This window comes from Dendropsophus ebraccatus, chromosome 6 (assembly GCF_027789765.1).
Source record: "Dendropsophus ebraccatus isolate aDenEbr1 chromosome 6, aDenEbr1.pat, whole genome shotgun sequence".
Lineage (NCBI taxonomy): Eukaryota > Metazoa > Chordata > Amphibia > Anura > Hylidae > Dendropsophus > Dendropsophus ebraccatus.
The window spans coordinates 76,296,517-76,309,961 of record NC_091459.1 but is presented as its reverse complement, the minus strand read 5'-3'; the positions used below and the strand labels follow the sequence as shown (position 1 = coordinate 76,309,961).

Below are 13,445 nucleotides of genomic sequence, written 5' to 3'. Positions count from 1 at the left end.
GAATTATGGGAATATTCTGAATGGATGCAAAATCCCAATTTATACACCTAAACTTGGTAAGATCTTGCAGCACAAAGTATATCTGCGCATATGCACATAAAGATGGTAACCTGCTTATGCTAGGCTGGTTACCATCAGCAAGGAGGTCAGCATGGAGGCATAGGCTAAAAACTGGTTGGCAGAAAAAAGCCTTAAAGGGGTTGTCCAGCGAAAATCTTTTTCTTTAAAATCAACCGAAAGTCAGAAAGTTATATAGATTTGTAACTTATATTTAAAAATCTCAAGGCTTTCCGTACTTATTAGCTACCTAATGTACTGCAGGAAATGTTTTATTTTCATTCAGACACAGTGCTCTCTGCTGACATCGCAGGAACAGGAACTGTCCAGAGCTGGAGAGGGTTTCTATGGGGATTCATAGAAAACTGAGACAAAGTTCCTGTCTCGGCCAGAGATGTCAGCAGAGAGCACTGTGTCAGACTAAAAATAAAACATTTCCTGCGGGACATATAGTAGCTGATAAGTATGGGAAGACTTAAAGCGTAACTGTCATTTCAGGGCCATTTTTTTGAAAACATTAAATATCAACAGTTCAAGCGATTTTAAGAAACTCTATGTGGCTATAGAGAGGGGAGGGGCTGTTAGGAGTGACTGAGCACGGAGCAGTACTGCACAGCACAACACCCTGCAATCTTCTCTCAGTAAGTTCATAGATAAGCACTGACCTTTCTGACCCCAGAATCCTGCGGTTTAGGTGCCCAGACAGTCTACAAACAGCTGACCTTCATGTCACCTCTTCCTGCTCCCTCCTCTCCCTTGGCCCCTCCCCCCTCCATAAGGATAGAATGGAGAGAGCAGAGCCCGTCTTTACTGGCTTCTCTGTAATGAAGACGTGTTTGCCTGATAATGCACAGATAAGAAGTCAGGGGGGGAGGCTGGGAGATTGCTTCTTGAGTAGAGAAAGAGGCTTTTTTGGCTGATAAAACCTATTACAGAGTTTCTTAAAATCGCTTATACTACTGATTTCTGCAATAAAAAAAAATATGACAGTTACGCTTTAAGATTTTTCAATAGAAGTAAATTACAAATCTATATAACTTTTTCTGACATCAGTTGATTTGAAAGAAAAATATTTATGCCGGATAACCCCTTTAAGCAGAACAGATGGTATCTGTCCAACGGAAGGAAGATATCATCTATATCAGATGTCTAACTTAGCTTATTCTGATACTCTTCTGCTTGTGGTGGTGAAGACTAGCTTCTGCTTATATTGCTCTATCCCTGACTGTACGACTTAAGCTTGTTGCTTAATCGTAATACACATGTTTAAACAACAATGTATAATTTATACAAGGATTTAGGCAATGTTAGGGAACGCAGCTGGGGTGCAGTCTATTAATTTATAAAGTGACATTATTTAGCATGTTTTAGACCAGCAATCAATCAGTCTTATTCCTCGAAGGGTAATGTAACACGTGTGATTTCACTCTTCACCAGAGACAAAGCGACAATTTCCAGACTGTTTGTTGCCTGATCAAGCAGCTGTGTACATTCTTTTTAGTTTGGGTCATGTCTCAGAATATTTTCCACTAGAGCAGACATTGCTACCTTGCTCTCCGTGGCTCCTTCTTCACGTTCATACGGATGGGCCTGGCAGAAGCTTTTATTTTTTTCATCTTCCTTCTAATAACTGTGTATTTATGATTATTATGTAATGGACCTGGCTGGCACAGTAGACTTCTTCTTTGGTATGTACTTGAAGGTCAGAAGTTTGGTTGCTTTGTTCATCTTTATACATAAGCAATTCAGAACTTAGAGTAAATTATCCATTCGTAGGTGGTACTCTAAAAACATTATTAAAATTTATTTTTATCTTATTTGCTCTTAAATTAACCTAATTGGGTGGCCATCAGGATAACCTTCTTTTGTCAAACCAGTGTTCTAAAGTATCTTGCTGGTTCATCTGAAAAGTTATGGCCCCCACAGTAGCCAGTAAACCAGTGTTCTCCCAATCTGTTGCTGTCCAGCTGTTGCACAACTTCAACTTCTATGGTACCCTGACAGTCGAAGCATGATCAAAGTTGTTTTGTTGCAGTTTGGAGAACACTGCCATATGTTCTCTTGCATCACTGAACTCCTTCAGCTTGTGTGTGCTAGGATTGTTCATCTTTATACTTTATGCCTTGTTTCATATGTAAAGTCATTGTTGAAAGCAGCAGATTTTTTTCATTATCTAAATGTCATTGGTCCAGTAATATACACTCACCTAATACCTTTATAAGCCTGTTTACCTAAACCGGTTTCCCCAGCACCACAACACAAACTAATGCCATGAGCAATGTCCTTTCTCATGTATCTAGCGTTATAGTGTTGATTCAGCGCTGGGTGACTGCTTTTTAAGACTTTATAGCCTTTAAAGATATTGTTATTCAAAGTAAATTTTTACGCTTTTTTCTTTTGCTTAACACCTTGTTTTTTTTTTTCTTCTCAGGAAGGCAGCTTAGAGAAAATTCTCCATGAATGTACGTCACAATGATGATGACCGACCAAATCCCACTGGAACTGCCACCCTTGCTGAATGGGGAGGTAGCTATGATGCCGCATATAGTAAATGGAGATGGGTCACAGCAGGTTGGTAATGTTGCCCTAAATTTTATAAAGGGAAGTGCTGAAGAATTATTTGTGACTAAAATATGTTTGAATCCCAAATTTTGCACCTTTTTTATAATAAAAATTAAAAAAAAGCTAAGACAATTGGAGAGGGGGTTCTGCTGCCTACCTGGTGGCCATTTTGAATCTCTTGGTGTGAGGAGCGTTGTGTAGCCATTATACTTTATTGTAATAGGTAATTAATAGCTCATAGGAGAATATGCTGTTAAAAAGTAGTGTTTTGCTTTAATTTTCCAAGATAAATTCTGTTCTATGTTCCATATATTTTGTTCTTCGGTTTTGCCTAGACGATTGTGCATCTTGCTGAACATACATTTTTCTGTTTTTCCTGGACTTCGTAAATTTTTCCATTGATAGAAAGCCTGGGAAATGTTGCTTTTATTCTTTTCATTTGCTACATAACTTTTTGTTCATTTTTTTTATGTTGTCTGACCACATCATTAAATCATTTTCTGGTTGTTTGATCCCAACCTCTTAAGCATATGAAAGTATTAATTTAAGTAGTTTAGGTTCAGGAGTGTATTGCAATAGCAATAATTTTAAAATGTGATCATTGCTTTCTTTACCAAAATTCTTTTCCCAGTCTGGTACACTATGAAAAATACAGTTATTAAATTATAACATTGGATTGCATAGCAGACATTGGTAGACAACCTACAGTCCCAAGTCCCAAATGTATGGAGCAGTGAACAGGCAAGGTATCTTGACACTCACCAGTTTGGCATTTAGACTATGTTTAAACAATGTTTTTTTTAGGCTAAAATGCGGCCCTATTTTGATAATTACGGCCATAAATAATGGTCATGCTTTTTATTTACAGACGTGAATATCAAAATAAGGTCATGTTTTCGGCTCAAAAAACATTGTGTCAACATAGCCTGGAAAACCCCAGATATCTTCTATTAAGAAAAAAAACAAACACAGAAGTTGAGAAAAAAGATTTCAGGATTATTTTATAATACAGATTGGAGAAAAAGCATCATCAGAAATTCTTTATAATTATGTTCAAAGTGTAGAAATTAGTTTTATTAAAGGGTACCTATTATTTGAACAAATTTCTGACATGTCAAAGCAACATGTCAGAGCTTTGTATCGGTCAGGGTCCGTGTGCTGAGACCCCCGACCATTGTTAGAAAGAAGGGGCTGACACCAGTGCTTCCTCTTAATCTCCGTCTCACTGCTAAAGTAGCGGTGAGTAAATTATAATGAAATCCTATAGAACTTCCAGTACAGTGATTACCGAAAGTTCCATAGGGCTCCATTATAATTCCGTCCAAATTATTGGCTAACAAAGCCGAAAGAGTTATGTGCAAGTTGAATTAAATCAGTATAGTCTATATCTACATGCCCTGCACCAACCTTTTATGGGTGGTTAGCTAGTCATAGTGGTTATAAAAGGATGATTTGCATGTCTTCACCCTCTATCCTTAAAGCGTAACTGTCATTTTTTTTTTATTGCAGAAATCAGTAGTATAAGCGATTTTAAGAAACTCTGTAATAGGTTTTATCAGCCAAAAAAGCCTCCTTCTGTACTCAAGAAGCAATCTCCCAGCCTCCCCCCCTGACTTCTTATCTGTGCATTATCAGGCAAACACGTCTTCATTACAGAGAAGCCAGTGAAGACGGGCTCTGCTCTCTCCATTGTAAGCCTATGAAGGGGGGAAGGGCTGAGCGAGATGAGGGAGCAGGAAGAGGTGACATGAAGGTCAGCTGTTTGTAGACTCTCTGGGCACCTAAACCGCAGGATTCTGGGGTCAGAAAGGTCAGTGCTTATCTATGAACTTACTGAGAGAAGATTGCAGGGTGTTGTGCTGTGCAGTACTGCTCCGTGCTTAGTCACTCCTAACAGCCCCTCCCCTCTCCATAGCAACATAATGGAGACAGAAATCCTACTTCTTCTGCAGTGATGGGGGAGGCTGGGAGATTGCTTTTTCAGTCCAGAAGGAAACTCTTTTGGTTTATAAAACCTATTACAGAGTTTCTTAAAATCGCTTGTACTGTTAATATTTGTTTTAAAAAAAAAATGACCCTGAAATGACAGATAACGCTTTAACCATAACAGCTGTACATATATAACCAACTTTGTCCCTGCCCTTACTTCCTCCCGCTTGTGTTACACTGGGGAGAAAGAAAGAAGATAGAAAATAATTTATGTACCATTAATTTATGTACCATTATTGTAGCACATATCATTGGCCCTCTTTACCAAATCTTTTTATATACCGCTCTTTGTTGTAGTTGTTACCTTTTTTTATAAAGTAATGTTTATGCCATTTATCACCCTGCTAACATATAATATCCAACTGTCTTTTGTCGTAAGTTCTTTTAATATCCATAATGTATACCTGGATAGTGCGGCAGCAGCAGTATTCTTTACGTTGTGTGGCTATGTTCCTATGTGTCAGATTTGTGGGCATGCAGTAGATACTAATAAGAGTTGGCCCCATTGTCATTCAATGTGTCAAATCCTTGGCCTTTCCATACAAAATAAATAACATGCTGCTTATTTCTGTGATGGTTTGCAGGATTCTGTGGGCACATCTCTTGACTTTTTTCAGAGAATTAAGAAACAGTGCAATGTTCTAGGCTGGGTATATCCAGAAGACTGTTTGTTTGGTCACGTCTGCAGCATTTACCGTGTTGTTCGGGCATCCTCCTTGTGGTTTGCCGCTTGTTTAGCCTCCCTAACAGATCTGCAGAATGGGACGATTATTGAGCACTTTCTGTGCTTTATTACATTTGTTACAGTGACAGAACATTCCAGTTTTTCTGAATCACTTCTGGTAATTCTTTTAATTAGATTTTCTGTTTCATTTGTTTAGATTAAAGATAATTTTATGGGAATCATGTTTAATATGGTTAGTTACAGAGAGGCCTGTTTATGGGACAGCATTTTTTTTTTATACTTAAGTCTTTGTCTTTGTGTGTGGTTGCTGACTGCTTTCCTGTATATCCCCTGATAAAATGCTGTGTTGTTAACTGTCAACTCATAGTGGGTCTGACACTGTAGCGGTACCATCTCTGCTGGTGACATAGCTCTATATACTTCTTTCTGTGACATCCCCTGGGAAAACACCAGTGGCTGCATTACTGCTGTGTGTGCCACTACTATATGTCCTTAGCAGCATGCCTTACATCCCGGGCTTAAAATCTTTTCCCCTGTATCTCAAAAACCTCTCCATAATCTATTCTTTTCTCGCTATTGAAACCGCTAAAACTCTGTTGCTCCGATTCAGTCCCACATTGACTTTCCCAACTCCAGTCTATCATAAATGCAGCAGCCAGGCTTATCTTTCTGGAAGTCAGACCCCTACCAATCCCATACTGATGGCCTAGTCTAATGTTCCATATACTCTGTCCGATAGGGATATTTTAGCAGATTTATTGTAGGTTTTACGTATTGGATAATGTCCACAATCCAAATTAAATACTTTATTACACTACGTTTTGGAGTTAGGCATTTTACCTGGTGTAATTGGTCAGATACATCAGTGAATCAGATATATCATAGGAATTCTAAGGGTATAGGTCTGGCAAATAAGTTTCCACAACTTCTTTAAACTACTAAAAACATACATGTGTTTGCCTTCTTGTTGGAGGATCTAAGACATGGGTTTCCAAACTGTGGCCCTCCAGCTGTTGCAATACTACATTTCCCATCATCCCTGGACAGCAAAATCCAAAGCTTTAGCTGTCCGGACATGATGGGAATTGTGGTTTTGCAACAGCTGGAGGGCCGCAGTATGGATATCTATGGTCTAAGACAATGATGTCTTCTAGAAAGGTGTCCATACACTTTATCCCGAAGTTGTCCAAACCTGACATTAGCCAGGTTGGCCGACTAAAGTTTATGGCAGCCTCCTGCCTCTCCACTTACATGACATGAGTGAAGGGTTGGGCATGTTGTATTTTCACCACCTGACCCCTTTGTTTTTGGAGAGATAAATAGGCGAGCACCAGAGCTGTCTGGCTGCAACTTACACCCCCCCTTTACACACAAGAACTCTTGACAGACATATATTGAACACATACCTGAGTCTTCAGGTATTCGAATTCAGCAGCAGTAAAGATCATGTGGCTGGTACTGCAGTACCGGCCGGGATGATCTTCTCTGACACTGGCCGTTCTGTGATCCGGCCAGTGTTCTACGCCATGTGAACATGGCCTTAGTCTGTATTTTTCTTAAAATGTACTGACTGAAAAAGTGCTCTGTGTGAAAATTGTGTAATGTCCAAACTCTGTTTACATGACACATAGCTGTCACAATGAACTGTATAAAAACAACCTATACGTACTGTATATCTCTGTAGCAATATTCTATGTGAATAAAAGGGTGCTAAAAAGTCAAATCTTGCTTGACTCTTTCAACAAAAACTTGTTTAAAAAACTCATTAGCAGATATTAACCTGAGGTTATCAAGGATTTGAACAAAACACATCTACTTTCTTGCAAAAATAGGAATAAAAGAAGCAGCAACGTTTTCCTAAGCCTGTATAGCCCCTTTAAGCTGGTTTAATGCCATTATAAAGTTAGGATTTGTTCACATAAATATATATTTTTTATTATTAAACCACTTCCTAACCTTACATGCTAAAAATATGGACAGGTGAAAACTTCCGCAGTTTAAAATATGTTTTTAAAGTTGTGAAAGTGACATGAAAATAAGGCCAATTACTGGCAGGAAAAATGTATTTGTTGGCCTTTTGAAGAAGTGTTGTATCCTAGATAAACATTAGCAATGTTCCCTGCTCTTGGCTGGAATCAAAGGATGGAACCGAGTAACTGCAGGCAAAGATGACAACTAACAGAGCGTCTGAGCAAACCTGTCACAGGACTGATGGCAGCATACTTATGCATATGGATAGAGCGCAGAGACTGCTTTGTGAACGTATGGATGGTGTGAATGCTCTGTTACTAGCTATAGGCTGAACCGTATTTTGTTTCTCTCTTTTCTCCGTGTATTGCACTCCTCCTGGTGAGACCCACATGACCGCAATTAGCAGGAGACACCTGAGTGCACATGGTTTTAATCCCTCCTGTTTTTTTTCCCATTCTGTTTGCCACAGCTATGGTGAGTGCAACACCTCATCCAGACTTGTGCTGTTTGGGGGCGACCTTCTCCGCCGGCGGTGCTGGCCGGGTTCTGGTGTGGTGTTTTTGGGTCTGGTCCTGTGACATGGGGGTCGCAGGGCCGTCCCATGGCCCCCGTTCCCTGACTGTGCGTGCCTGCGGGGTTGGTGGCCACTGACTGGCACGGTGTGGACTTAGTGTAGGGACCCATGTGTATCAGATACCGGCACGAGGTACATGGGGCAGTATGGCTTGATCAATTCATACACAAACTTCTGATGTGTTTTTTATTTAGCCTAGGGGCATTAGTATCAGCCATAGGTGTGAGGTGCAGCACTCTTTTTCTTCCCTGAACCGCTAGCTATAGGGATAGTTACTTGGAGAAAGTAAAGTGCCTGTTTGAGTAAATCGTCTGGTATTATGCAAGTTGTGATATCATTCATGTCACTAATGACAGTAATTCATCATGTATAGGCGACACTAGAAGCTTTATATGCAGTTCATGACCACTGTGAACTCCTGTTTCAGTTACTGGCCTAGGATTTCAGCCTTCAGCCTTCAGGCTTATGCATATGACTGTATTACAGCACTGTTTTATATGGAGCTGTAAGAGGTTCCCATAAAGGTGCATGGTATGCCTCTGACTTCATACATTGGTTTGTTGGGTTCCATGTAGATCAAACAGAAAAATATGCCATTTCTATTGGTTTCTGTGTGTACTGAGGTATTCTTTAGAAGAATTGCTTGAAGGGGAGAATTTCTCTGTACACACAAAGTACAAAGACTGTACGCCTAGGTGGCTTTGTTGTGTGCATTTTTTTTTTCAAAAAGTCTTTATTATCACATCAAAAAGGATAAAAATTTTTATACAAAACAATTTAACACATTTTTCCCCCTTTTTACAAAAATCCCCCCCTTCCCCTCCCCAGGTGGTCTTCCACTAAACTCTTCCTCTTTCCCATATCTTTTCATACTTGACATACTGTTTTACCAAGTTGTTCCAGGTCCCCACACTTAATATTTCGTTAGAATTCCAACTCCGTACAATCATAAGTCTTGCCACAAACAATCTCCTGCCCAATACTTCCTTCTTTTTGTTATCTATTCCCACCATCATTCCCACCAATCATCCCCCAATATTATCAACGTTGGGTACGGTATTATTCTATATTCCAGTTATTCCTCTATTGCCTTTATTATTTCCCCCCAAAATTTTCCCAGGGCCGTACATGTCCAAAAGATGTGCAACCAATCTTCAACCCTTTCCCCACATCTTGCACAGTCCGCTGTGGTTCTTTTGCCTTTTTTTTCCAAGAAAAAAGGGGTATAATATAATCGGTGCAGAATATGAAGCTGTATTATCTGGTGGTTTTGATTTACCGACACTTTCTTTACATTATTTAGTATACTCTCCCATTGCCCCTCAGACATTTTACCTAATTCCTTCTCCCATTTCCCCCTACATCCCATTTCCCTCTTCCCCCGGGTTTCATCCATTAATTTCCCATATAATCGTGATACCCCTTTTTTTATACCCATACCCCTATTTAGGAATGATATTATTTCCGGGGTAGTTTCCACTATAAATGACTCTTTATTCTCCGTATCCCTGACGGCATGCTTCAGCTGTTCATATTCGTACCATTCTTTCCCCTCTAAACCAAACTCATCCCTTAAATGCTGCCATGTTTTCAATTTCCTATCTCGGAAGGCGTCTTTCACTCTACTAATCCCTGCTTTTTTAAGATTTTTAAGCATTCCTAGCTTACATATTACCCTCAGTCTGTTGTTATTCCATAAGGGTGTATTATCTATCGCATTTTTCAGCCCCAATAGCTTTTTAAGATTTTTCCATACCTTTACTAACATATGTACCGCAGGGTATTTACTCCATTCTGGCCCCTCTAAAACTCCTCCTTCTAACATCTCAATCATACCATCATAGCCCCTCCCTATCTTTCCCTCTAGATATCTACACAATTCCACTCCCCCCCCCCCCCCCCCCAGCTTTGTTGTGTGCATTGTTCACATAAATATATTTTTTATTATTATTAAACCACTTCCTAACCTTACATGCTAAAAATATGGACAGGTGAAAACTTCCGCAGTTTAAAATATGTTTTTAATGTGTAATGGTGTAGAAGACAGATCTTCTGCTCATTGGTCGGAAACATGTTATTTGCCTGTGTGTACAGCTTTCAGTTCTGACTTCCTGTATAATGAATGCATCCACAATAGCTGTGGGTATCATCAATGATTTACATCTTTATCTTCATACTTAAAGAGAACCAATCACCTAAAATTAACTGTCCCTATAATAAAAGATTATCTGTCCCTAAGTCTATTCCTGAAGATACAGACTGCCTGTGCAGTCTGTATCTTATGCTTTTACCTAATCCTGTAAAGCGGAGCAGTAAGGACGGGGGCGGCCATCTTGATGACGTCACAGTGATGCGTTCCAGCGTTGGAACGCAAGGGACGTAATCAAGATGGCGCCCGGCTTTACTGCACCGCTACAGAGGACTGGGTAAAGTATAAGATACAGACTGCAAAGGCAGTCTGTATCTTCATGTAGTTTATTTCTGAAGATATAGACTGCCTGTGCAGTCTGTATCTTATACTTTACCTGGTCCTCTGTAGCGGTGAGCAAAGCCGGACGCCATCTTGATTACGTCCCTTGCGTTCCAGCGCTGGAACGCACCAGTGACGTCATCAAGATGGCCGCCCCCGCCCTTACTGCTCCGCTATACAGGATTAGGTAAACGCATAAGATGCAGACTGCACAGGCAGTCTGTATCTTCAGGGACATACTAATAGGCCGAGTTAGAATAGACATACACAGTGATCTCGCGCTGTATAGCGCGGGATCACTGTGTATTTACAGAGCGGCGGTAAAGGCTCATGGGAGCCCTTCCCACCGCTCGGCATGCCGGGAGCTTCCTGTCTCGCGCCGGCTCTTTTAAAAAGAGCCGGCGCGAGACAGGAAAAGAGAATGTGTATATTGTAAAATCACGGGAGTAAAATAAAATAATTCCAATTACAAATATTAATAAAATATTAATTTACAGCTTATTAGCAAAAAAAAATTTTTAAAATTTCGGCCATGATTGGTTCTCTTTAACTACTGGAGCAATCTTAAAGGAGAAGTTCGGCCAGACTTCGAGAGGGGGAGGATAAAAGAAATAATAATGTTCTTACCTCCCCTGCGCCACCCTGGTTGCCGCATACCTCCACTCTGGTCACCAGGTCCCTAGCCACTTCCTGGTCTGAGCGGGGACCCGGGTTGTGACGTGTGAGGTCCGCTCAGCTAGTCAGCGGCTGTAGCTGGCTGAGCTGACCTCACACATCACAACCAGCTTCCCTGCTCAGACCAGGAAGCAGCCAAGGACCGGAGCAGGGGTATGCTGCCACCAGCACTGGAGCGAGCTGGAGAGGCAAGAGCATGTTATTTCTTTTATCCTCCCCCTCCCCAGTCCTCCTTTAAGTTTTGGTTCTTATTGCAATAAATTGTGTCAATATAATGTGGTGGAGGTAGGGTAATGGTTTTGATCTATTTGATCTATGTCTGATGATTGTCATTGATATACAATATGTGAAATTTAAACCGGTTTGTTAAAGTTATAATCTCTGCATACATCATTTTATAAAGCTGGAGAAGCTAGCAGATTTATATATAGTTTTGTTGGAAAAATTACTGGATATTACTGGATTGCCATTTATTATTGTAAATTTCTAGCAATTTTGGTATAAGCAGTCAAGTGGGTGATCCCACTCTGTGATTGACAATTATTAATGTTTAAGTGGGCATAAAGAGAGAGCAGTCAAACTTCCAACCCCCCTTCACACACACACACACACACACAGACACAGACACTCACACTCACACACACACTTTTGTTCTAGGGATAGACCATCATTAATCATTATTTAAGCCCTAGCACACCCCTTTAAGCAGTACTCTATATTTAACAACACATAGCAATTCAGATTATAGCAGAGGTGCACAGATAATACATAATAAAATGGTGTAAATGATTTAATGAATTCAGATGGCTTCTATGTCACTAAAATTAATTTGAGATACAACTTATGCATATTTTTTAAAAACTATATCACCTTTCATACAGCAAAAATTACAAAATGTTTTGTATTTGCCGTATTTTAAATGCCTTATTTGTGGGGTACTGGAATACTCTGCCCAATGTGATATAGAATATTTATTTTTTATAATATATATAGTTTGTACAATTGCATTAAAGCGACTCTGTACCCACAATCTGACCCCCCAAACCGCTTGCACCTTGCCAGCCTAATGTGTAAACAAATTAAACCATGGGGCTGCCAGTTTAAAAGTTGTTTTTTATGACCAAAACTGCATCACCTGCCGAACGGACCCCAGGACAGTTCTTGGATTAAAAGCAGCTATGCGAAGGTACAAGTGGTTTTGGGGGGGGGGGGGACACAGATTATGGGTACAGAGTCGCTTTAAAGTAGGATACCGGTGTATGAAGTAATTACCTGCTCCAGAGGCACCAGATGTTAAATTGTTCTTGAAGGACTTTTATCTTCTTTTGACAGGTCATTCTAGTTCAGGTTAACCCAGGAGAGACCTTTACAATACGCGCAGAGGACGGAACACTGCAGTGCATTCAAGGTAAGGAGACTGACGTCTGGGTTAGACTGTAGCTGCAAAGCTTTTCTCACACTAGCCCATTTAGTATGTGAGACTGAAGTGTCTAAATCTTTCCCTGCGGTTTCTGGTGTCTGGGAGCACTGCTTTTCAGATGGGAAAATTATACCAGGTTTATAGCCCCCCCCATCCCATTTAAAGGCAAATTATAATGGGTTTCTTTGGATTGAATAATCAGTAGTCTAGTGGCTCGATGCTTTCTAGTGCACAGGGTTGACAAATAGCTTGCAATACCTGCAACTAAATCCAGTAAGAACTTGGACTGTGGAATATACAGTATAAGGCTGGGTTCACACTACGTATATTTCAGTCAGTATTGTGGTCCTCATATTGCAACCAAAACCAGGAGTGGATTAAAAACACAGAAAGGATCTGTTCACACAATGTTGAAATTGAGTGGATGGCCGCCATATAACAGTAAATAACTGCCATTATTTCAATATAACAGCCGTTGTTTTAAAATAACAGCAAATGTTTGCCATTAAATGGCGGCCATCCACTCAATTTCAACATTGTGTGAACAGATCCTTTCTGTATTTTTAATCCACTCCTGGTTTTGGTTGCAATATGAGGACCACAATACTGACTGAAATATACGTAGTGTGAACCCAGCCCAATTGTGGAAACTCTGCACAAGAGTGAGCAGAGATTTGACTCAATAAGCTCCTCCTTTAAAAAGAGGAGAAATCTCAGTCTTTCCTTTATGAGCTGTTCTTGGTTTATAGTCTGTTCCTGGTTTTGGTTGCAAAAATCTGTCAGATAAATCTGTTGGTGTAGTAGGGCCCAAGACGTGGAGGGGGCAGGTGTTTTGTGCAGCTGCTGAAGATTGCGTGTGGATGAAACCATGCGTATGCGAGATGTTCAATTGCTGCATGATGTCATCAATGTTGCAAGCATGACGGAACACATGGCAGACCCCATTATGAGCCAAAAGCACATCAGGATCTGGCATATGTTGAATCGGTCACAGCATGGTGGCTATTGTTCTTAACAGAGGCACTAGTCATAGGTAGGTAGT

General features: G+C 40.3%; 1 protein-coding gene across 1 annotated transcript in view; it reads left to right on the top strand.

The window, feature by feature from the left end:
• FNDC3B (fibronectin type III domain containing 3B) overlaps nt 1-13,445 on the top strand; it is a 247,626-nt gene that overhangs the window by 56,887 nt on the left and 177,294 nt on the right. The window contains exons 2-3 of the mRNA XM_069975184.1: nt 2,489-2,628; nt 12,316-12,391. Of these exons, the coding sequence (XP_069831285.1) occupies nt 2,518-2,628; nt 12,316-12,391 (187 nt within the window). The 5' untranslated portion in view covers nt 2,489-2,517. The remainder of the gene's footprint in view (nt 1-2,488; nt 2,629-12,315; nt 12,392-13,445) is intronic.